Below are 25,681 nucleotides of genomic sequence, written 5' to 3'. Positions count from 1 at the left end.
CGCCAAATGCTATTTTCGTTAACAAGACGTAATCTTAATCTAAATTATTTCACAGAGTGTTTACAATTATCTACATCAAGAAGCGAATTGCCAGTCAAAATAAATTTGTCTATCAAGCGGTATCGTCGTGTAGAAACAAAGTGTCATGTTAACAAAAAACAAAAAAAAAAAAAAATTCAGTAGCAACACTAAGGGTGATTTCTATGAAGACTTCTACTGGAATGATTATTGTATCAGAGACTTTATTGATCATAAAATTATCACTGCGAAAGTAACAATTGAGTCGCAAATTAAAGCCACAATCCTTTACATACATAACAAGATCATCGACAGAAATCTTTGTTCTTAAAATGAATTTGTTTAGCAGGCGGTCTGCCGTAATCTGTTTCCAAACAAAGAAATATCAGGTACTGTCTTGTACACATAAACTATCAGTTCTTGATAGTTCTATCCAGTTTCTCATCCTCATTGTAAATTTTTTCCAACTCTTTCAAGTTTGGACAACATATACCTGTAAATTAAGCCACTGTGACCTATTCAGTAAGACTAAGTGTTAAATGAATCTGTTTCCAAACAAACAAAATTAATGGTTAACTGCTTAAAACCTAAGTCTCTTTTTAGAGGTGATTTTACAAAAAAAAAAAAAAAAACATATTAAGCCATTTTTCTGCTACAACGAAAAATGTAGTAAGCCAGGTGTTCTAACAGATTGGTGAATGTGTTTCAGTAGGTTTTAGTATAAGTAATATTCATTACACCTTTCCTCGTAGTATCATTCGCTGTTTTGTATTCACATCGGAATCCTTCGGGACAATTTTTTTCACATGTATGAATTCCAATATCTGCGGCTAGTAGAGGTTTTCCACCGTCGCGACAGTTCGGAATTTCCCCACCATAATCCAGTTCTTCGGGTAGTGGTACTAGAAAACAAAGCATAAACTTGGCAGAAAAAGGATTTAATGAAAGCTCAGTCTATACTTATTAAAGATTATGGCAACACTGAAATTGGTAGGACTTACTTGCACTAATGGACAGCACAAATAACAATCCTAAACAATGATAAAACATTGGGGTAATTGTAGAGCACGATGCTGCACTGGTGGATGGATACTACTCGTTGAAGAATCAACTCCGCAAACTAACAATTTTTTACCATTAAATAGTTGTTCCTGACGAATACAGATGGAAAGTGGTACACATTGATGAGGATAAGTAGAGAGGTCATCTTTCCTCTTCTTCCTGGAAAATTTCCGTGAATGTCAAATACTGGAACAAAACAAAAGATCGGTGACATTTTGTCGACTTCGTCTTCTCTTTCTCTCTCTATTCTTATGTCCCCACGCTACTTCTCTTACTTTGCAGTTATTGAAGCAATGAATTTTACTTTTTTTACTGATACTATGCCCAAACATGTCATAATGAGGCTATATTCTTAGAAAATATGCAGAATGTTCGTTTCCATAATAACGATATTTCTGATAATGATGATAACGATGACAATATTGATAGCAATAGCAAAGTTAGTAATACACTGCTAATGGCGATGATAATGGTAATGCTGATAATAATAATAATAATAGTAATAATAATAACAATAGTAGTAATAATAATAAATGACGATGACAATGATAATGATGGTGTGACGGTAACAATGATATTAATATGATAATGATAATTGATGTTACAGTCAAAAAGAATGGCCTTATTTTCATGAACATTTAATTTTCGTGAAACCACTTGTCAAACCCGTTAATCAATCAAATCATACTTCTGTATCCGTTAATTATTTGATACCGGTTTCTTTGTTTGCAAGTCTGTTTGTCACCTTCTCACAACTATTTCACAAAATGTCACAGCCGATTCATCAATAAAACCTTCACTTTTGAAAAGATGTAAAGTGAACTTGCTGATAACATTATCGTCAAGTAGTGTAGTGTATTGGATGATAATAACGGAACAGTAGATAAACCTCACATACCTCACCATCTGAAGTATTAAACAATCAGGCCACTTCTGGTCTCTAACTGAATAGGAAACGGGCTGGGATGCAAGTTGCGAGACTTACCGCTGGTAAGTTGTTCCTAATGACAAGTGATAATTGCATCTAATCTGATTTGCCCAATTTGCTGTTTAATAATTAATTATGTATCACCAGTTCGCTGTCCGTTTTGGATTTTGAAGTATATACACTTAAATTTAAATACTATAAGGATATAGAATTTTGTTACCAGGAAGTAATTAATTCATCATGAGAATGATTGATATATTTGAGGTCACGCCGAAGGAATTTGGTATTTACCATTAATTGTACACACTGTTTATCATCCCAGTTATTTTGATATTAGCAATGTTTTGTTTCCAAAACCCGTTTTTTATACTTCTTTTTTCAGTGGTTTAAGTGTACTAATAATACTCAAAAAAACAAATCCCATTAACCTTAGATTTTGGTCGATGTCCAGCGTAAAAGTCGATAAAGGTTTCCGATTAGTAATTATTGGTGCTGGACCTACTGCATTCGGTATGCTGCATCGTATTTATTCATTGATAGCGGAAGGAATCATATCGAAGGAGGACATACAGGTTATATCATTTGTTTATTCTTTGTCATACAGATTATATCCATTTGTTAAGCTTTGATGTTTCTCCTCGATAATATTTCACGTAATTCACATCTGGAACTTCTATTTATTATTTTTTATTCGAGATTATCGTTCTGGAAAAAGAAGATGAAGTTGGTGGTTTGGCAAGATCAGTAACAGATGAAAAAGGATTTACGTGGGATTTAGGTGTACATGTTTTGGGTGTGTCAAAGTATCCGGAATTCGAAAAAGTTATTAACTCTGTTGTGAATAAATGGAATAAAGTCAGGCGTTCTGCTAAGGTAAGCTGCCATTACTAAGAACTACTGAATATTTAAAATTTTGAAAAATTGAGAAGTCGCGCAAAAAATTCCTCAAATTTCCGTGGTGAAATATTGCTTATTTATTTGCAGGCCGATTTAGCTCATTTATTTAAAAGCGATAATTCGTGCAGCAACTACGTACCATATCCTGTTCAACATTCTATTCCCTATTTTCCACCTAGTATTAGGCAAAAATGCATCAATGAATTGAAAGATCTGCAAGGCTTACCTGTCAATTGTTCGAACTTTGCTGAATATAGTGCAAATATATTCGGAAATACATTGTTGGATATTTTTATTAGACCATACAATCGTAAGGTGAATTCGGATTTCAATGAGTGACTTCATATTGATATAAGTTTAATAGATTTTGAACTTTGAAATGAATTTTATAGTCAGTCACAAGAAACAGTTTATACAAGTGCTGCTAATGTTGTGATTGGAAAAGAAAGTGGAATTACTGTGTTTGTTTCGGTATGGACAGTTGAACTGGAAGAAATGAACGCATTTTGGGCATGGAATCGAATACCAAATATTGATTTGTCTAGTATTGAATTACACTGTGGACGGAGCCGGCAAGAACTTGAAAGTGATCTTAGATCATCTATGGCATGCTTCAGGTAAGTAGTTTGGTTTCACTTTTGATGCCTCATCCAATTTCTTAACAGGATGGTTCTTTTTTTTTTTTTTTTACACTGAATTCTCACTGTTTATCAGATATCCGAGAGACTACAAAGGTGTGGGCAAAATTTGGAAAAAAATTGCTGAACGATATCCAGAGTCCATTTTTCATTTTCAAGAAAGAGTACGAGGGATCGATATTAAAGCAAAAAAGGTGTTTTTCTATGATTTTTTTCTTCCTTCTGAAGTTCAGTTTCTCATAATTTAAATTAGTCATAATAATTATGTGCGCCCATTATATCAGTGGCTATCATCGTTTTTAGTTTTGCAGGTAATTACGGAAGATTTAAATCGCGAAACACATTCGTATGATTATAATGCTGTATTGTCTACCTTACCGATTCCTGAACTGTCGAAGATCTCTGCAGTAATTAGTGATGTCAACTTAAAACATTCCAAGGTCTTTTGCATTTTAATACACTGCTTTTAATAAAATTAACAATGTGAATCGTGAATTTTTCATTCCTTTGTTTTTTTTTAGGTAATCCTTGTTGGTCTTGGTTTGAAATATCCACAGTGCGAATGGACTCAATTTGTAACGTGGGCGTATTTTCCATTACCTGACACTATTTTTTATAGGTTTGTTGTGGATCCAAATCTACCTCTCATCCTGTCAAATTTCTATAAATTTGTTATATACTTTTCATGTTCTTTATTTTAGATGCACCTTCTTGTCCAATTTCAACGATAACTTAACACCAGATTGCAATCAATTTTGGTCAGTTCTATGTGAGATCGGATTGGAAGCTGACGCCAGTTTTGTTGAAGAAGAAGTTATAGTTAAAGTAGTTGAAGGTTTGATCGTACTTATTATTTCTTCGTTAAATTATATAAGCTAGGTTTATTTTTTGGGTGCAATAGCACATTTTTCTTAATCATCTGCAGATTGTATAACTGTTTCTTCGGTAGATGAAGGTTCATTTTTAATTTTGTTAATCGATGAATATGGTTAATTGTTGTAGGTTTGAAGCTCAAAGGCATAATAGCTGATAGTAACGAAATTGTTGACAAATGGTTGTGTATTCTGCCATATGGATATCCGATTCCAACTGTTAACAGAGACGAAGAGTTACAACGCTGTCATGAAGCGTTCCAAGTAGGTCCCTCTTTCAGCAAAAATATTTTCATAATATTCATATTTAGAACTTCATAAATCTTAGGAAAGTTCTTATTTTTTACTATTGTTCAGGCACATAATATTTATTCACGTGGACGATTTGGTGGTTGGAAATATGAAATATCTAATCAGGACCACTGCTTCATAATGGGCATGCAGTGTGCAGACCTCATTCTTCTTGAAGTTAAGGAAACATTGTATACTTTTTAATTTCAGAAAATTGTTGTGCTTTATAAATTATTTCTAAAAATGTTACACTTTACCTTAACATTCGTAAATGTATAAAAACTTGTCGACTAGTATATTACAAATTGTTCTAAACATTGTGCACAACAAAATGTTTTGTTAACAAAGGCACAAAAGTAATTACACGAAAACAATCAATCAAAAAAGCGAAATACAGAAAAGAACTAACCATTTGTGCTTGCCATCGAGCTCTGCTAAAGAAATTCGGAAAGTTTCATTCTTTCAAATTCATCTTAATGAGGAAATGAAATTTAATGCTGATTGGAAAATTTGCATAATGAGTTACATTTGTATTTCTTAGAAATTCATTAATTCAGTTTTTATAGAAATTTTGATACTGACTTCCCATAGCCCCTTGCGAAACTGCTTTGCTATAAAGGGGATTTTTTAAACTATGTGGTAGCATTATACGCAGTACTCGAAGACCTCAACACTTACTACAATTTTGTATGACACGCGCACACGATAAATGAAAAAAGGAACTACCATGGACGACTTTGTAAAGAAATAGAATCAAAATCATAATACATTGGGTACAAATCACGACTGATTGTGAAAGAACTCGAAATAAAGTAGTAAAAGGTATATGAGTAAAAAACATGCTTTCTACTTGCAGTGTTAAAAAGTTAAAATTCTTACCTTTATTCTACAAAGGAGATCAGTAACTTCTGCGTCTGTACTACCATCTGATTGGTATTTTTCATTTCTTCCTAATGTGTAGATTTAGGTTAATTTTTAAACTTCCTAATGTGATTAATTCCTGATCTCCGATAAATTCTCTAATTTCATTTCTTAACTTTCTCTTAATTTTCTTCAAATGTAAAGAATGAAAGAGACTTTTGCATTGCAATGTTATCCCATCAACTGCTATGCAGTGCTTCAAAATTACAAACAAAATTAATTTTTTCCCTTTAATCTTTTTATCGAAGTCTGCTTGTTAAATGGTCAGCTGGAACGTTCGCTGTTTTCTAATTGAGCTGCACTTAGCGCTGCTGTTGACATGATTTGTAAGAGACTCTGTAAAGAGGAAATTACATGCATATATATTAGTAAATGTATAAATAATAAGTAAATAAATAACTGAATAAATAGATAAATAAATAAATATATGGAATTAAACCAGTGGAATCGTGGAATCATACCTGTTGCAAGGTGAGCGAATTAATAGGAAACATAAATTGTTGACTAGTTTGTTGGTTCTCGCAAGAATTGTTGTTGCTGCCATTGCCATTAGCGAATAAAGAAGTATTATCAGCTCCTAAAATTAAATTAACTTTTCAAATCCAACCGCTTAGGCAACATTAACGCTTCCTTTTCTGAGATTTCTGAATCTGCTAAAGCAATTATCCACTTTTGATTTTGTTAAATATAAATTGTCATTAACCTTCGTCATTTGTATAAACCACTCCTTGAGGTATCTGATACATGATAGTGTTGTTCGTAGTTGAAGCCGAGTTCAAGCCTGAAAAGCTATTGAGAAGGTTGTGATCACAAAATTTCAACTTACCAAATAAATTATAATTTCAATCATTTCAATATTTTTTCATATTGTTGAAGAAGTTAAATTCAAAAGCGATGTCCAAAAACAGATGATCTTGCTCATATTATCAGCAATCGTTTATGAGAAAAAAGAAAAAGTAAATTACAAAGTGCTACTGGGGAAAGCATATATTGATAGATTGCTAAAAGTAATGCAAATAGCCATGTTGGCAAATAAGGATTACCTGGTAACAGAAATGGTGCAAGAAGAGGGAATGTTGCGGTGGCTTGAACATTGGTATTAGTAGCAATGTTACCAGTGGTACCATTATGAGCATTATTACCATAGTTTCTGTTATTATTATTACTATTATTAATGACGCTTCTAACATCATTAGTGTTATTAATTTTTGCTTTGCTTTTTTGTAACTGTCGTTGAGCGGCCGCAACACGAAGAGCTTCTTTTAATGTTTGTTGTAATGACAACGAAGTCGCTTTCTCTGCAAAATGATTAATTTATCGGTCCTAAGGAAAAAACCAGTTGCTTATGTAATATTCAAATTATGATTTGAAAAAATTAGGTACAACATTTCTGTTAATCCTTTACTAATATTTTAAGCTTTAGATGTAATTTAATTCGAATTAAAAGTTTTGTCTTTTTTACTAATTACTACAAATGAAGTTTCCCGCTCCTCATTATAGCTTCCGTTGTATGACAAAGCATTGTATTTGTGATGAGTGATGCGCCGCCGATCAGTCTATCCAATTTATCTATTTTCTATTTAATTTTTCTATCCATTCCTGTGTCGGTGTTTGCGGAGCTACAATGTCTACAAATTGACAGCAGCTGTCCAGATTTGGTCTATGTGTGCTTATATCTTGTTAACCCATTTCAAGATTGCTCTCTTCTCAATCTCCTCTTCACCATATATATAAATATAAATGTATATACATATATATCCCAAATGAACGGAAGTAAGTTGAAAGAGGTGCATTACAACAGTGGCTACGACTGCATCTATCAATTTCAGTTTTCTCCCCTCTCATCTATGCTGCAATTCATAAACTCCATTTCTCGTCGCCCACTCTGCTTTATTCTATTTGCAGGCTTAGTTTCCGTATATATCGTGCGCAGCACAGCCATTAAAATCCCATTTATATATGCATTAGCTAAATCATCCAGGGAACAACTGTCGCTGACCTCTATGATCAACTTTCGAAGGAGAAGGCGAAAGAAGATAAAATAAAACAGGATGACAGTTGTTACTTCATTTGATAAACCACCATAATGGGCCATCGAGTTACTTACTTTTCAATTCCTCATGCCACAACAAAGAAATTAATTATAGTTTCATGTAAATAAGGAGTTTAAAAAATTAAAGACCTTCCATAAATTGACTTTTTATTTATACGCGATTTATTGCATTCTCTGTTATCACTCAGGATTTATTATTATCAAGAGTAGAAAGTTTGATATCTACAACAACAAAGATTTCCTAGTTTAATAATTATTCGTCTTTTTTTTTGTACTGAAACATTATGACCTTTTTCTTTATCAGTTTCGCTTTCCTCTATCACAGCGTCATGACTGTCAACGCTTTCTGATTCACCTCCATCGGAATTCTCCGCTTCTTCTGGATTACAAGTAGGTGAGGCAGATATCACTGTGGGATGAACCATTGTTGGTAATTCAGGACACTATAAACAAAAATCTCATTAAAATATTGGAAATGATATTAATGGAATGATAAGTTATTGCTAGTGTTTTGAATAAATCAACTTAAAGTCAACTCAAATAAATCAATCAATTTCATGCAGGCTTTTTTGTTAAGTTAACTTCTAACTTTAAAACGTTTTAGAACTACGAAAAATATTTGCTAAGGATTGAACAAGTGAATTTTTATCGAAATTTTGCTTTCTCAAATAGCAAGTTTTTAAATTTTTCAATGAATTCCAATGAATGTAAAAATTTTGCTAATGTAGAGGAAATGGTTAGTTCATTTAGATTGTTAGCCAGCTAATTTATATAATTACAACTAAAAGTTGGTCCCCTTTAGGATTTTACAAATACAAACATGAGGATGACGTAACATTAGTAGTAGCAGTAATATTGATGACAGTAGCTGTTAAAGAAGATGAAAAGAGAATTAGTTGGTGAAAGTTACCATCTTCAATTACATAAAACCACATATGAAGAGCTACTACAACCACTGTTGTCACTGCTGAGACCAGTTTTCAACAGGCGTTAAAGCTCCAAATTTGTATACACAGTAGAAAAGCACTCTACGTTGGAAAGCCATGCAAAAGTTTTATTAATTAATCCAATTTCTGACAAATTTCGATAAAATTAGAACATTCTCATTAATTGTAAAATGCAAATACTGAAATTTCGATCTATTTGCAGACAAAATAGTTATTATGCAAATAGAAGTGGAGAAAGAATGGTTTGTTCCTTAATCATCGGTATAGAGAGCGAAATACTTATGTTTAATGCCACATTCTAGAACAAAGATAAAAACTAACAATCGTTAGTAAACTGCAAGAAAAAAGGCATCGGAGATGTAATTTTCCTCTGAACATTTTTATCAAAATACATTTTTGAGTAATGTTGTTCAAATGGCCCAAATCTTCTTAAGGTAAAGAAGAGATTTCTGGGTAAAAAAAAGGAGAGAAGCATCAAAGATTCTCACATGAGTTTGTGTTGCTGTGTATTATGGATTTTCATGCATATTTGATAGGATACCGATCTTGACTTTATTTATTTTAAAAGATCTGATCATGGTTAACTTTTTTTTCTTTTTTATGAAATAGTAAACTTACTCGTAACAGTTTGTATTTGCATCACTTCCTTCACTTCTAATCCCTCATTTCAAATCTATTCCATCACATGTTTCATCTCTATCTAGGCATTGCAAACACATAACTTATTAAATGCATCAGTCAATTAATCTAATATCTGAACTTCTCGATGCTTTCCCGATCCGTTATCATTTACGTATTGCAGTTGTTTAGCTTTGCTTTTTATAATAGCGGCAATTTGATGTAACAAATATAGGCGACCAGTGATCTGATGTAAAGTTATTTCGTCTTATTTATCACATTTATCATACATACATACACACACATATATATATGTATACATACATACATACACACACACACACACATATACGCCATAACTACTACACATGCATAAATTTCACATCTATCTATCCAATGATCAGCCATCTGAGGAGCATATCCTTCCTTCTTTTCTCCTTTAAACCTTTTTACACATTGGTCTGGCGATAGCCGCGCTGTTGTTGCTGCAAGGTGGTGATGCAGTGAGTGCTATTGGTGCTGTTGTTGTCGTTGAGTAGTTGATGATACTTGCTTGCTTGCGTTATTGTTGTTGCACATATTTGCTTGACAGGAAAGCCATCGAAATTTCCTTCTTCCCTGCTCTGTTGGGTTTATTCTTTGAATTTAATGGGAATGGAAGGATGAAAGGCTTGCTTTCAGATGATGGAAGCGTAGGTGGCTTTGATGGCTCAAGAAGACGACGCCGCTGGTCTTTTCCCCTTTCTATCTCAAGCTTCCCGTATAAAAGTATCTATGTGTGTATGAGTTTGCTAGTTAGTTGGTTAGTAGAGATTCTTAAATAGTATTGCTGGCGATGTGAAACTAGCTGCTGGAAGGGTATATGTATGTTTTGGATGATGGATGTAGTGGAAGAGGGATCTAGAAGTGCTTGATAAGAACAGATCTGGGCAAACAGGCAGTTGCAGTTGGTGCTTCCTTCCCTTTTCCTCCCATTTTCTGAGATCCGTCAACGTCAGGGAAATATTTGTTCTTGTTACCTTCATCCTGAGGAAATTTCGGAGACCAAATTACAAAGATTTTAGAAATTTAATAAATCTGGCTTATTTTAATTTCCAAATGAAAATGAGTGCAGTACAGTTGGTATTTTCCAGAAATATTAGTTAATATATATCTACAACTGATTATGGCAATCATTACAGAAGAATAGCATGTTAATTTCTTAGATGAAGGCAATAAGAACTACAATTGATACTTTCTCTTCTTTCCCTTGCTTTCCAAATGCTGCTAACAAAGTGACGGTCAGAGAGCTTAATCATAAACTGTTTTTACATTCCAAACAAAGAGTGAATTATTAGTTGTAAGGTAGGGCTTTATTAGCATTTTGCGTTTATAACATCGCTATCAGAAAGAGTAATTGGACAGTAATTGGAAACAAGCAATTTGCAGGAATGGACTAGGCTTTTATATGAAATATAGCTACCGTATTTGTCAAAGAATTCAGAGTGCAAGGAAAAGGGGAGGAGATTGCAAGCGAGGAGGAAAGAATGCATGAAAGACGTAGGACATGGCGCATGATGCACATCATACGGTGGTGTCCGCTCGGGAATGTGACATCCTGAATAGCTGTTGGTTACCGCTAGTGAAATGACTGCGGTAGTGGATGCTGTGACATAACAAAGAATGCAGACAATCATGCACCTGCACATGCACAGACACAAATGCATGCACACGTATACACATAATATATGTACACTCATGCACCATTTGCCTATTTGATGGTGAGAATAGCAATTTCACGTCTTCAACATAACTCTCTTTTACCGTACTTTCAAGGGCAATCATTGCTGTATGCACCACAAATTTTTAAATGACATCTCACTTGTAGTTTTTCCGAAATTTGAGAATTCATATGGCGCTGTTACTAGGAAAGGGCGAGGCTCTCACAGCATATATCACTTATAGCTAGAGGGAAGGAAAGATTAAAAAGTTATCTGCTTGTTTGTTTCAATAACCTATAAACTACGGTGATAACATTTGCTACATGAAAATGAAACATCAGAATCCGAGGTCTAATCTACTTATATGGCTGTTTAGCAGGCGTGGATAATTATGCTCAAAAGAATCAAATGGTTATTTCTTTTTAAATTGATGAGGCCAACAGATGTGAGAAGTTTTTGCAAATAATAGGCAAATGCGCAAGAATTGATGGCATGTGTTCGTCATATGATTTATTGGACGCAATTTTAACTCAAATTACATGTGAACAAACCTCATTTAATTTTCGCTTTCTTGAAATATTTGGTTGTGGTTCAAATGTGAATTCTTGTCGTGCCCCGATTGGATCCACCGCGTCATCTGAAACATCACAATGATTTCAAATATACACAAGAATAACTGCAACCGCATTTATCATCATTGGCTTTAAAAACCAATTTAGTTGTACGAAATAGCAAATTTTGCTGAAATAATCTTTTATTGGAAAATTAAATCATGTCAAGTACCAAAATTTTTTTGGTTTTGGCTTGTGAAAAAATATTGGGAAGAACAATGCAGTTTAAAATTACTGTTTGAAACATATTTAAAGAGGAAATAGAATAATTAGAAAAAAGCTGAAATAAGCACAAACCAATATCAGGAGTGTTAAGGCAATTCCTAATTAGTGTTTTTCCAGCTTCGGAAGAGATCATCGGTCGTAATTTCTTCGTGGCAAATGTATAAACGTGACCTGTTTCCGATGCTACCAGCAACATTACCTGAGTTCCTGTCAATGTTGATAATTCATAAGCCTGAAGAGGAAGGCTGGCAATTTAATATGGAAGCTAAATTGGAAGACCATAAGTAAATCTGCAACTAAACAACCTTCAGGAATAATAAATTTGCACGAGAAAATTTATTTTTTCCTCTTTATGAGAGGAAAAAAAAAGCAACAATAACAGCAATGAAACACAAACTTTTTTCATGATTCCAGTTTTCCTTTTACTAAATGTTGTATATCTTCGCAGTTTATTGCCAATATATTCCATTTTTATCTTTACTCGACCTGCAATATAATTACTCTGAAGATGACATCATTTAATCAGCCAATATATACACACAGGGAAATATGTATTGCATACGCACACATACATGCATATGTATACAGACACACACACACACACACATGCATGTATTTGAATTGTATACGATAGATTTTTCTGCATATTTCCGAGATTTTGTAAATTAAAATTTTAATTAGTTTGGCAAGTGATTTTATTTACAGAAATGAAACTGTTGGAAAAAATATGAACGCTGTGATTCAATAGGCATCATCGACATTATAAGTAGCATCACTTTGATTTTGGAAAGATAAAGAATTTGAAATGAATGAACAGCATTGAACCTGATTATAAAAAGTGTTCTGTGTTCGTTAATTATTCCAAATTCATTTGTTAACTAAATATTCTTGCCTCTTTTCAATTACCAGCAAAATTTTTTTTAATTGGAATCCATACCTTTCGTTTTTTTTCCATTCGGTAATGTCGGCGTCCCTTCGTTCACCTGATGCTGCAACTGCGGGGATGAACTTTCACATTCACCTCCCATCACACCTTCCTCTGTTGATGACTGAAGAAGAATAAAAAAAATTATAATTTAAGGGCAAAATGATATGCCATGATATGGTATGAATTAATTCCAATCATGACATCAACTCATGCCACGGTCATTTCTGGAACAAATTGACCGACCGTCTTCTAAGGTACAAATTCATCATTGGCTTTAAATTGATAGATGTTTGCTTCTTATTTGTGAGAAGAAGCCATATTGAAATAATTAATTTAGTGACAGAAATTTGTAGTCAATAATGATTACAAATTTTACAAATATTATGTTTTTTTTTGCATAATAAAAAAAAAAACTCTAGCAAATATTTCATGCAAATGTAACATGCATAATAATTAAGTGCAAATGAAGAAAGTTAAAAGAATTCTTGAATCTGCTTCTTGTAGATTAAGCGGTTTCAAGCATAAATTTGAAATATATGAATCAAGATGTATGTCATGAAATATAACTCTTGGAACTCTTGAGATGATAATTCGGAGTGAAAAGAACAAATATAAGTAGAAATAGAATAGAAAATAAGAAATATACACATATTGAATTTGTTAGGAAGCATTTAAGTCATTGTCATGCTATTAGAAAATAAAATATAAATAAGTCTCATCATTAGTTTTGACCTTAGATTGGCAAGATTCTATTTATGATCAGAAAATATTATACTCTGTTATATTTTATGCAAAAAAATCATAATTAGTGCATCAGTAATAAAATTGTGAATTGAACACCGAAGAAGTTACAAAATTAATTTTTCTTTCTTTTTTACGACTGCATTCTTTGAATCTTCCCATTTTTATTTGAAATGTTACAAAATACTAGACATCTGGAAAATAAGCAAATAACAAATAAGGGAATAACAATATGTAAAAATTTGCATCATTTAGTGTTGATCCATTATGTACTATAACTTTGCTAGACCATATTTTCATTCTTCTGTTACTAATTAATTTGTGTAATGGAGGGTGGTTCTAACATGAAAATTTTGTAATGAACAACAGTGGTTGTTTGCTGACTGACAACACTAATTTATACAGGAAGTCGTGAAGACTGGTATAATTATAAGATGTAGAGTTCAGAATATGTTTTAGAAATTTCATTAATAAGCTATCGCATTTCATAGTTTACCAGCTTGCAAACTCTAATAAAATAAAAACTTTGAAAAAGTTAAAAACAACGAGTCACAGGATTTATGTCTAAAGGACAGTTGCTAAAAGCATAGTTTCGAGATCTTTCATCACATTTATTGAAAAATGCAGTTAAAGTAGTCATAAAAACATAGTCAAACGTATTCAAGTAGTCAACATCGAAATGTCCTGTAACCGTGAGATGATGTCTTGCTGTTTTATTTTATTTCTTTTAGCATTTTAATCTATATTAAAATACTGATATTACTACTGCATAATTGTGTCATAAAAAGAAAGATCTTATTCTCAGCCTAGTTAAAATAATAAGAGCACCTGTATATTATACAATGGTCTATTAACCTCAGATGTGAAGATATTAGTAAAATAATTCAGGCCAAAAATAATTTGTTCGGGAAAAACAAAGTAATACACATGGTTGGAAACAAGTTCCACTGTCCAAATAGAAAACTTCATCTTGGAATACCTCCCTCTCCTTTTCCTACCTCCTTCTACATTTTTATCACCATCATCATCATCATCATCGCCATCATTATCATCATCATCAACAAATTGCGACTGTAATTGGTTTGGACTTATTTACACACCAAATGAGCAAACAGCATAATTTTCATCCTTCCCATAATAATATCCCAAAATAATACTATACATTGTCTTCCTTTCCCTCTTTCTCTCCCTCTCTCTCTCTACTTCTTTTCAACTCTTCTCCATATATTTTGAAACATTAATTTTTTGAAAAGAATGTTTCTTGCTATATTAATGTTTGCCACTGCCTGTATCTTCTGTTTTAAACTGACATCATCATTATTGCATGCAAATAACTTGTTTCTAAGGAATCATGACCTAGAATTTAATTTTTATTACCAAAAATGTGCCAACTTAGATGCAGACATTGAAATAACTATTCAAAAACTATTGTTGAAAAAAAGAAAAACAAAAACTTTTATGTTAACAAAACTATGAAATTCTTTCAACGTTTCTCATTAATATTTTTTGTGATATGAATTTTGAAGTTGATCGTCAGTTTTCTGAATGTAACAGACTTTGTTTTTTTTTTGAACAAACTGATCAAGTAACTATCGCAGCAAATTTGTCGTAAATAATGAGAATTGCTAATATGTGAATGGAGAAAACAGTGGAAAAACAGGAACTGATAGTTACGTAAATACGTAAATTTAGCTTCAAGAATAACTTTATGGAAAAAAGTATTCTCAAATTGAAAATTTTCTAGTTTTGTAAAAACGGAATAAACTAAACTATTTTAATTTTTTTTGAAGCACAAAATTTGAAAATTGCATTGTATATGTCTAAGCGAAGTGTAATGATGTAATCCTATTGAAAGCAGTGCTAATCTATGAAAGCTTCAAATATGACAGAAAATTCTTACACCTTTTATTCATAAAAGGGATTATCATGCAGTACAGTTAAATTAAATTAAATTAAATTGACATATTTATTTCAATCAGTAATTATTCATATTGTTATGAAAATACTAAAACCAAATATGATTTTATATAAATCAATTTGAATTACTTTTCGCTTCCAAAACTCGTCTAATGAGCAAAAAAATCGTTTCTGCGAAGATTTATATTGAAAAACAAATTCTTTGTTTTGGTGGTGGACATTCCCAGATAAAGCTATAAAATAATACGACAACAAATGATAGACAATAGTACTTGCTGGAAACTATGTAACGGAAAGAAAGAAAAAAACTAAAATTCAAAATCTGTTTTGATGTATTCATTAAAGATTAAGCAAATCTTACATAAAATTGACCAAAATGATGAATAATAACGATTGGTTGAAAAATAAAATCAACTTTTAATTAACTTGATGATTTTTAAGGCTTTGTTTTGATTTTTGTATTTATTAAAGAGCTATACTATCTTACATTATTAAATCAAAATGGAGTACTCTTTTCAAAAATAAAAGCAGGTTAGCATTTGTTCGGGGTAGATGAATAAATTGTGTATCATGAATCTTTTTAGTTTTTCTCAACTTATGTTCACATCATCAGTGCACCACATTCAGTTACATTTCAGTTTTATGGTAGTTCTCTCATTCATTGTATACACAAAGATTAAGCAAATCTTTCATAAAATTGACCAAAAAAAAACTATGTATTGCATAAAATACATGTACTTCTACTTAGCGCTAATTTAAAGAGAACTAAAAAGAACTACTTCTAGCCCATTCGTGATTGAGTATTTTTAATTTAATTACATTTTAATAATTATATTCATGCAGACATATCCAATCCACAAAACCTTTTCGCTCGAGAATCGTCGCAACATTTTTAATTGTTTTGCTTAAGCAGTAGTAGATATTTTTTCTGCTTTTATCAACTTAAAAGATAGTAATATTTATCAGTATTTGTCTTTATCCAGCTTTCATTTCAATTAAAGTTATCTTCCAAAATCAAAGCAAAATTTTTTGATTTAAGCTCAATTTAAGAATAAAATTGCACAAAAGTTCTAAATTATAAATTATAGATTTTAAACGCACAAAGTGATATCAAAACTTTTCAGCCAACTAAAATATTTTCTAATAGTTTCCTAAAAAGCGACAAAATTCTTAAAACATTTATCACCAGAACTTATTATTAGAATTTTTACTACAACTATTTGCTATAACTGGTCTTTGCTACAGAAAAATAATTAATACGGACTTAATTTGTGATTCAACTAATAATAGAAAGCATTCAATTAATCGATATACCACACAAATATTTAGTAAAAATATAGCTACTGAATTATATTGAATCATTCAATCTGTGTTATTGATCTGTTATTAGTTATATTGTTGAAAGAATACAGCTTCAAAAGGTAGAGAGAATTTTAGAATTCTTTTCGGAAGAAATCCAATAACAACAGACTCCTAACGACGTTAAGATGGGAACTGATCATATTCCACACTTCTGAAGTTTAATATCTTTTTATCATAACTTCACATTCTTTGTATAATTTTGTCTCCATCAAGTTGATGGCATTTTCATATTATGTTGTTACGAGTTCATATGAATCAAACAAACGAGAAAATTAGCTAAAATGAAACATATGAGTTATAAATATTTTGATAAAATTATTGGTGTGATAAGGGAAAGAAATGACATACCGTTTCTTTGGGTGTTAAGAGTAGCGACTGGCATGGTGAATTAGATCCAGGATTAGTGAAATTCAAATTGAAGCACGTCTCACCAGGGACCATGCTCATAGTCAGTAGCAGATGTATTGTATTCTGTAGGAGCAATTAATGTATCAAATATTTCTTACTTAAATGAACCAACTTTGATATAAGTTCAGCTTGAAAAATAGCGTGCAGTATACTCGGAAAGAGTAAGGACTTGGATATGATATGATGTTGAGGAGGCGGAGAAGGAGAAGAGACAGAGAATCTGGGACAGTTAGCAGGAAGAGTTAGCAAGGTTTGTAAGCTAGGCAAAGTGAAGTGAAAGAAATACTTTTTCCAGAAAGCGTTTGCTGCTTGCTGTCTTGGCGAATATTGCCAGCTATCCAGATTTAGACAAGACAGCACCTCACAACTCTCGAACTTGACTAGACTTCAAGATGCTCCCTGAAGAGGCAGCAGCAGTAGCAGCAGATAGTGGCAGATTTGAAAATGATTTTGAGAGTTGTATGTATATTGAGGAGAGATATATAAGTTTGAGCTGATGTTACATACCTCTTTCTTCAGCCAGCAACGTACTTGGTAAAGCCGCTCAACAAGTATACAGAGAAAGGGAGCAAAGAGAGGTTAGGAGAGAGGTGGAACATTTTTCAATTTCTCAGTTTCCTCCGCCTCCGCCTCCTCCTCCTCCAGTTCAAGCCAAGCCATATTCAAGCTAACAGTGCTGCAGTTGAGGCAGTATCAACTATAAGAGGGTAGAGGGGTGGACTACTTACTAAACTAACTTTTGACTACTGTCGTCATCATTGCCAAGCACAAGCACATAAACACATAAACACACACACACACACACATTCACACACCTATATATACACACACACACAAATAGAAGATTCATTTGTAGAGTTGGATGTGCCCACGCAATTTTACATTTAGCTAAAACTGGAGAGAGGAAAGAGGAGACGGCGAAAGGATGGATTTACTGTTACATTTCCTCCACTGAGCTTCTTTTGGCCTCTAATTATTAACGAAATAATTTTCGATTTAAAAATTTGCATAACATAAGTCAAATTGCACTTAGTAATACTGACGGCTATATCGAGAAGATATTTAGTTCATTAAAATAATAAGTAATTTAAGAAGATGGCATATAATTCAGTGTTAGATTAGCAAAATTGAACAGTGATAACAGTTTTTATTTCGACTTGATAATTTTGCAAATAACAATCGATCTGAACTTCAATTCGCAATATCAAATTCATTTATACCTTCTGCTAAATGTCGTATATCTCAATAAATGCTTTATCAATATAAGGCATGAATTTTCCATTTTTATTTTCCCAATTAAAAAAAATATTTCAGAATACTTTCCTATCTTTGGTTTTCTAGTTATTTCTAACTAACTTCCGTTTTATTTCGCCCGAAAAATTACTGTGATCATCCGAAGAGTTAGAGTATTCCAGGTTGAAATACAATTAGCTAAATATTTTCAAAATATTATGCAACTTTAACTCCCCAATATTATCAAAGAATTAAAATAAAATTTGTTGTCTTCGAAGAAATAAATCGAAAGTTAACTTAAAATTAATTTGGAAGAATAAAAAGTTGCAAACGTAAAAATTAAAGTCAAAATTGATTTTAGGCATAAAGAAATTGTACTATCTTCTACCGAAAATGTGTTTAGAAATTCAAACGAAAATTAGACAGAAAATATTCGAAAGCTAAAATATGAATGACGATAATGGATCGAGTGTTCGAGAATTCCAAAATGGGATTGGCTAGTGGTGATGAGAGTGATGATAGTAAAGGGAACAATGACGATCTGTGGTATTTGTTTATATTTGGGAGAAAAAAGTGATCATGAATTCAGTAAAAGGCCATTTTTAACAATGCAGATGAGTGCACATTCCATTTCGTCCGCCACGTACTGCGCAGTGAAAAATATTTGTTGTTCCGTTTTGGTACCCTTCCCAGTGACGACCATATCAGTCTGTTAAATCATCATTTTAAAGCTTTTTCCTTCTGTTTCTAGACATATATGCAAAATGAATCTTCACTGCATCCTTATGGGAATTAAATTAATTTCAATTTTTGCACGAGTCACTCAGTGCATTCCTCAAAGTGGTGACACATGATAAACATGTACTGAAGCAGTTTAACCGTATAGTTACAATTTGAAATTTTTGAAATCATTTGTAATTTGAAATCATTACAATTTGAAATACATTTGCCTATTTTGGAGTAATGATGGGTGCAACTATATGTAAGCAACTATATATTGCAAATTCTTAAATTACTTAGTAGTTAATTATTGCTTTAATTAAATTCTAACTACATGATACTATACTTTTTATAATCCTAGACTTTGGGTGTATTAAACTGACTGTAGACCAACTGGCCAAGACTTCAAATTTTCTGACTTTCCCGAAAAAGAAATATATGTTCCAAATTCACATTTATTAGGCCGACTATCTTTTGATATAGAATACATAAATGCATAATGTTTTGTCTGAGCGAAAATGGATTTTTACATAAATGTGAGTGCTGTCTGTTGAAAAGTATTGTACATGTTTTGCTGATATGATATGGACGTGTGACGTATAAGAGTTGCCTATACTTTTATCATCTTGTTTTACTGACAGAAATAAACAAAACTTCAAACTTTATAATTTTTTCTATTTTGGAAAGTGGACCGTGTGCTAATCAATCGGTATACATGGATGAAAATTCGGACATGAAAGGAAATATTTAGTCTAAAGTTTAAACACGGCCACTTCTACATCATAACTGCACTGTGTTAATAAAAAATTGAAATGCAACTAAAAATTAACTTTCGGCTCCTTATTTTACTAAATGATTTTAATCATTGACAGGATTCCTTATTTCCTCCTAAAAATCAGGAAAAAACACTGGTACACCTCTTAACATTAAATATTAAATAGTTTCTAATATTTAATTTTCTACCTACCTATCTCACACCAAAATCTTAAAAACTGACATTAAAAAGCTAAATGCAATTTGACAGAGTCCTATGATATACAAGAAAAATTCCCGATGAGGACGAAATACATGAAAAGAACTACTTTCCCATACATATTATGAGGTGATATATACCAAAATTATGGTAAAAAAGAGTTGTGATGCCGTTATAACTTTATTATTTATGGCCAAAATTATAGTGAAGGATGTAAAATAGAATGTAGTATGCCATTGCTGAATTGACCTTGCACTTACTGATAAACATAATTTAACCAGATATGACAGAAGAGATGCAAAAGATTTGAAAAGTTTAATTTAAAAAGGATGAACTTGGATCCTCTCCTGTCCAAATTTATATAACTAAGAATATTCTTTGCTCGTTTAGAAAATCAAGGATCTATTCATCAGAAATTATCAATCAAGTTATCTGGTAAAAATCTAAATTAACAATCGTTTTTAAGGCTCGAAGCGCCGTGCAAAGAGACGGAGAAAATATAGAAATAATTTATTTTCAAAATGTTTTGAGTTTTTTCATGAGTTAATATTCCTAAACTAAAATATATGATCAACGGCAACTGTTAAAACATTTCTCATGAACACGCATGCTTAAATTGTTTCATTCACTTTCTTAAGCAAATATCCGGTTCCTAGCTTGTTGGCTGGCCGTAAGAACTACGCTTCTTTACGCTTGATCTGAATTCGACCCCTTTTTAAAATAATTTTTGCTTTGTAGCTTCGATCCTAAAACTTCTGTTTGATAAGCTAATCCGATCAGTAAAACCATTCTTTGTACCATTCACATATAAACCATTCGAAGCACGCACATTCTTGTAAGTTTTGTTACACATTCCATTGTCACATTCATTTTCCCTTACGAAATCCGTGAGCTTCGTACTGACAGCTTTCTGTACTAACAGATTATTTTTTCCGGACTTCTCTTTCAGATTATCTGCTTTTTGTAACTTTTGTAGCAGATTTGTTTCTTTTGTGCGTTCTCCACGTTTTATTTCCTTTTCCTTAACACTTTTCTCAGTTCTAATGAATTCAACTGCATCAATTTCATTGTCGAAATTTGTTTTCGAAATATCCATTCTACAACTGTTTTCACTGTCAAATAATGTCGTATCAGAATTAGTCAAAAACAATGACTTTCCTCCATTCGGTAGTAAACAAATTACTTCCTCATCATCAATAACGTGTTTTCCCTCGAATTTCTTGATATTTTCATAGAAATCATCATTTTCAAATGAAATAAATGCGAAACCCTTGTGCAGGCCTGTCTCCAAATCCTGGAAGATGTTTAACTAAAAAAACCTAGATTTTAATGGTGAATATTTTGATATCCATTAGCTTAACATCAAAATTAACCATCAAATTTGATTAATAATCCCTTTAATTCTGGATAGAATATCATTTGATCATAGCTAATATAGGGAGACAGCAATAATAAGCACTATCAACAAAAAGGGACTTACAAATGGCAGCATGATGTTTCGGACTTTACCAAACTGAGAGAAGTAGTCTTTCAACTGCGCTGAAACAAAAGAATTTAAAAGAATTTAACGACTTGAATTTAACTATTTCATCGTATCCTTAGTTGAAAAAATTTCTTTGAATACTATATTTCACAAGGTTGCAGTGATAACTTACATGCACCTGTAACCCAACTGATTCTTTTAACAAAAAGTTTCGCGCTATTCCGCCGTGCTTCTTTAAAAATTTTAACAGCTGCACCAGGTTCTCGAAGTAAACGACCTGCCATTTATCTGCAAATCGATTTGTACATAAAATCTGTCAAAAATTAGCATCAAAAAGATTAGTATAAATTTGACTTTTTTCATAAGTGAGCATAAACGGATTTGAATTTTCCGAGATAAAAGATACCAGATAACTGATTGAAAAATAAGTCAAATTAAAGCAAACAATACTATCGTCAAAAAAAAAAAAAAAATTCAAAAAACGGAATAAAACATATGTCCACATTATAATAAAACGTACATGTCAATCAACAATCAAACAGCGAATGGAAAACTCGAACGAATTTTAACAAAGCAAATAGAGCTATTTCTATTTTTGTTGTTTCCTAGAACTAGATACTGCAATCTTTGCAATTACCTGAAATAGAGTTGTACTATGAAACTATATAGAAACCATTTAAGTGATATTATTTTAGGAAGCGCATTCGTACAAAATTTTGCTTAAAACATAAATGAACGAAAAATAACAATGATTGAAGCACTTGAGAAGCACTAACCTGCCGTCTGTTAATATAATGATTTCGTTGCTGTACAGCCTTTATTGCGTCGTCCGTGCTCTCAAAAACAACAAATGCAAAACCCCTATGCAGACCTGTTTCCCAATCCTGTAAAATAAACTAAGACCCTACTCATAAGTTATGATAATATACGCATTTTAGTTTTCAAGTATCAGTTGTGAACAGAAGAGAAAAACGGAAACTAACATATAACAATTTGACGTGTTCCACCTTCCCAAAACGACCAAAATGGAACTTCAGATCCTCTGCAAGTAAATAAACAACAATTCAATTTTACGTAAGTCAATACTTTAATTCTAGTAATAAAACAGTTGTTTTAAATTCAAGACTTCATCTTTCTACAAACACTTCACTATAAGTACTGAATTTAAATTGCAAGGTAACAAACTTTCACCGGTGAACCAACTGATATTTTTCAATACGACACGAGCTGACACGAGCGACGCTTGGAAATCTGTTGAAAACACTCTTACTAAAGTCCACTGTCCTATATGCATCCAATAACCATTCAGCGGATTTACCTTACAACTTATTACTATTACGCACTTCGTTAAAAATTCGATTTAAATAAAAGGTAAAGAGTTTATGAACTATGGATAGACAATTTTTTTTTTAACTTAAGAAAATATTAACTCATCAAAAACGATCAATATCTCTCAGAAACTGTCCGCATAATTAATAAAATATAACATAACATGATAAAATATAAGATACGACGCTGATAAACGAAGAAAATGTTGTAGGAACTAAAGAAACATTTATAAAGAGAACACAATTTTATAATGATAAAGCGAACATAGTTTTATAATCACAGAAGCCAACAATTATGAATTTCTATTCCATTAGCCTTCCATAATTTTTAAAATTCCAAATTTGTTATAAATATGATTTGAGCTAATAAAAATAGCATAAATTTATAAACAAAGTAACCATTTAAAAAAATAAAACACAAGCTTGATGCAAATAATATATATAATTTAGAATTTAGTATATTACAAGTAAGAAACATAAATAAGTGCTAAGAAGCCTAAATACCCTCAGTAAACAAAATTGGCAAATGATAAGATTCATAGGAATGTTCCTCTACATGACTTCTATCGTGCACCACGCCAATGTAATCAATTTCAAGCGAAAAATCTCCATCAATTCTATCCGTCAACATTATAGTTAATGAGCTGAAAGTACCTCGTTGAGTATAAGAGGTATTAACACAGTGAATGTAAAAACGTCTGTAAGGGAAATCATGAAATTTCAAGTCTTCAAAACTCCAAGATTATTTCAAAATCTTCAAGACTAATTATCTAATTAATATAGAGTGTCATGTAAATAAACTAACACATTCAAATAATGAGTAGGGTTTGAAGTTGAACTAAGGAAAATCAACATGGGAAAAACAGTAGTAGTCCCAGTATATAAGCACTTAAGACATCTGTTCATGTTCATCAGATGATGATGGTCAACATGAACAGAACAACAGCAAAGCGCTGAGTTTAAAAGTCAGAAAAGCCAACATGTTGTGGAACTGCATACTGATCAACATAATAATGCTAATAGCAATTACTACAGTTTTATTACAATTCTCCCTTTTTTTAAGCATAAATTTGTATTTCATACCTGACGTTAATATTTTTTATTGGATATTGCTTATCCATAATTCGATTGCGCACAGTATGGATAAACTTCGAGAACGGAATTGCTTCGTACTGCCAATATGGGCCACCATGAGTATGCAAATAATAACTGTGGGCATCACCCCAGGTAATATCAAATAAAAGCGGTGAATTCAACGAAATTTTATATGTACGCCCATCACCACGGCACTGAAAAAGAAATCTTTTTCAGCCATATTTTTAAATGTAACAAATGATACAATAAATTAAGAAAAAAAAAAACGTTCTTTCTCAAAAAATTCTAAGACGTATGAAAAACTTCAGGATTATTCAAAAAAAATGTCAGGAAAAGAATAATTCCAGGAAAATAGAATAATTTGAAGAATAATTTCACAATATAATGTCACCTTTATAAGGAAGTGGGAATAATTTGACCATTTGCTGAAATATTTTTTCTTCAAAAACGGTCCCCTATCTTCGAATTTGATAGCTGCCCATCCTGCTCGTTCAGTTCGTCCATCCTTTAATAAAAATTTAAATCGTATAAATATCACAAGAAAATATTTAAGCAACAAATGAACAACAAAAAAAGTACAAAATAACCTTTATTAGCTCTGTGCTTAAGGTACCTCTGAATAATGCCGTTTTTCGATCAGTGGCTATAAATTCACATTTTGAAAATCCTTCATTACTGTCTGAATCAGCACCACATCGCCAAAATTTAAATGACTAAAAAATATATGCAAACTCCACACCTCTTATTATAAATGCAGGCAATTCCTTATATAAATGTTTCAATTACTGTGCATATTAAGATATTATCATACTAAAATGATCACCTCTGATGTTTTGAACGAAATATCTTTTCGGAACTGACCATGTCGGAGACTTCCCAGATCTTCAAGAATCTTTGGTTTGTATATTCCAAAGCTACCTTTCATTTCCTTAGCTAGTTCCTGAGCGAGAAAAATTAGTTTTAAAATCGGTAAAAGTCTAAGTGCTCAGTCAATATGATTAAATTACATTACTATCTCCAACCAACACTACTATTATAAGTAGGAAAATTTCGGAAGTCGCCAAACAACAACCAGTACTATCATTAAGGTAGTTAAAATTCGTGCTCAAATCTGATTGCTTCCTCTACTCTGCTCTAATTCTACTGTTAAAGCAATGAGAAAGAAATTCCAAATCTGTTTTCAGAACTAACCATAGCATTGTTCCAGAAAAAGGTAGGCATTTCTGTGACAATATCCTTTAGCTCTGCCTCAGGATCAAAGTCCGGTCTCATATATTTGTTCGGATAACTCAAATTATTCGGTTGCACATCCCTGCGGAACAGTGAACGTATTTTCTTTTCCAATTTACCTTGCAGTTTAGTCATTGACTGAAATTCATTCGAAAATCCATATAGAAATCTCACTTCTACATTCTCAAAGCAATAAATTTCAATAAAAAACATATTTAAAACACCCGCATAATCGATGGATTAAAACTACCTTTTCCTCGTCATTCTTCAGTGGTAGTGTACATGCCTGGAGAAATAATACTGTAACAGGTCTACTTGCGCAGTATAAATTAGCCCAAGCCAAAACACTTCTACACATCATCACTAAAACGTTCAGAGGACGACACACAACAGTACTGAAAATGAAAAGTATTCTATTGCTTCCGTTCAGTTTCCAGTACTCTTTCAAGCAACCGCTTCCTAAGTAGCGGAATCATAAAACA

The 25,681-nt window shown here is 32.1% G+C and overlaps 6 protein-coding genes across 6 annotated transcripts; 1 reads left to right on the top strand and 5 right to left on the bottom strand.

Moving 5' to 3' along the window:
- Window positions 1-431: 431 nt before the first annotated feature.
- On the bottom strand, window positions 432-1,068 carry Bm9965 (Uncharacterized protein; the record flags this gene model as incomplete). Its single annotated transcript, XM_043081856.1, has 3 exons — window positions 432-511; window positions 759-920; window positions 1,020-1,068. The coding sequence occupies 3 exons, from the start codon at window positions 1,066-1,068 to the stop codon at window positions 432-434; spliced, it is 291 nt and encodes a 96-aa protein (XP_042937790.1).
- A 1,383-nt stretch (window positions 1,069-2,451) lies between these two features.
- On the top strand, window positions 2,452-4,910 carry Bm9966 (Uncharacterized protein; the record flags this gene model as incomplete). The annotated part of the gene is made up of 10 exons (XM_001901825.1): window positions 2,452-2,580; window positions 2,705-2,881; window positions 2,993-3,220; window positions 3,302-3,522; window positions 3,620-3,737; window positions 3,855-3,983; window positions 4,065-4,162; window positions 4,245-4,378; window positions 4,546-4,679; window positions 4,773-4,910. The coding sequence occupies 10 exons, from the start codon at window positions 2,452-2,454 to the stop codon at window positions 4,908-4,910; spliced, it is 1,506 nt and encodes a 501-aa protein (XP_001901860.1).
- A 981-nt stretch (window positions 4,911-5,891) lies between these two features.
- Bma-unc-120 (Uncharacterized protein) lies at window positions 5,892-17,170 on the bottom strand (the record flags this gene model as incomplete). Its single annotated transcript, XM_001901826.2, has 10 exons — window positions 5,892-5,963; window positions 6,089-6,204; window positions 6,331-6,408; window positions 6,671-6,925; window positions 7,970-8,123; window positions 11,497-11,582; window positions 11,854-12,013; window positions 12,179-12,267; window positions 12,719-12,830; window positions 17,078-17,170. The coding sequence occupies 10 exons, from the start codon at window positions 17,168-17,170 to the stop codon at window positions 5,892-5,894; spliced, it is 1,215 nt and encodes a 404-aa protein (XP_001901861.2).
- A 3,608-nt stretch (window positions 17,171-20,778) lies between these two features.
- On the bottom strand, window positions 20,779-21,830 carry Bm482 (Uncharacterized protein; the record flags this gene model as incomplete). The annotated part of the gene is made up of 3 exons (XM_043081855.1): window positions 20,779-21,357; window positions 21,544-21,602; window positions 21,719-21,830. The coding sequence occupies 3 exons, from the start codon at window positions 21,828-21,830 to the stop codon at window positions 20,779-20,781; spliced, it is 750 nt and encodes a 249-aa protein (XP_042937789.1).
- Window positions 21,831-22,135: 305 nt separating this feature from the next.
- Bma-slrp-1 (Uncharacterized protein) lies at window positions 22,136-22,840 on the bottom strand (the record flags this gene model as incomplete). The annotated part of the gene is made up of 4 exons (XM_043081854.1): window positions 22,136-22,183; window positions 22,323-22,430; window positions 22,530-22,588; window positions 22,738-22,840. 4 exons carry the CDS (start codon window positions 22,838-22,840, stop codon window positions 22,136-22,138), a joined length of 318 nt encoding a protein of 105 aa, XP_042937788.1.
- Window positions 22,841-23,370: 530 nt separating this feature from the next.
- On the bottom strand, window positions 23,371-25,560 carry Bma-nuaf-1 (Uncharacterized protein; the record flags this gene model as incomplete). Its single annotated transcript, XM_001901828.2, has 7 exons — window positions 23,371-23,518; window positions 23,958-24,163; window positions 24,361-24,474; window positions 24,557-24,682; window positions 24,793-24,909; window positions 25,161-25,337; window positions 25,450-25,560. The coding sequence occupies 7 exons, from the start codon at window positions 25,558-25,560 to the stop codon at window positions 23,371-23,373; spliced, it is 999 nt and encodes a 332-aa protein (XP_001901863.2).
- Between the last annotated feature and the right edge of the window lie 121 nt (window positions 25,561-25,681).

The sequence above is a fragment of the Brugia malayi genome, assembly GCF_000002995.4.
Source record: "Brugia malayi strain FR3 genome assembly, contig: Bm_v4_Chr4_scaffold_001, whole genome shotgun sequence".
Taxonomy (NCBI): Eukaryota; Metazoa; Nematoda; class Chromadorea; order Rhabditida; family Onchocercidae; genus Brugia; species Brugia malayi.
The sequence above is the reverse complement of the archived record's forward strand: the minus strand, read 5'-3'. Positions and strand labels throughout refer to the sequence as shown.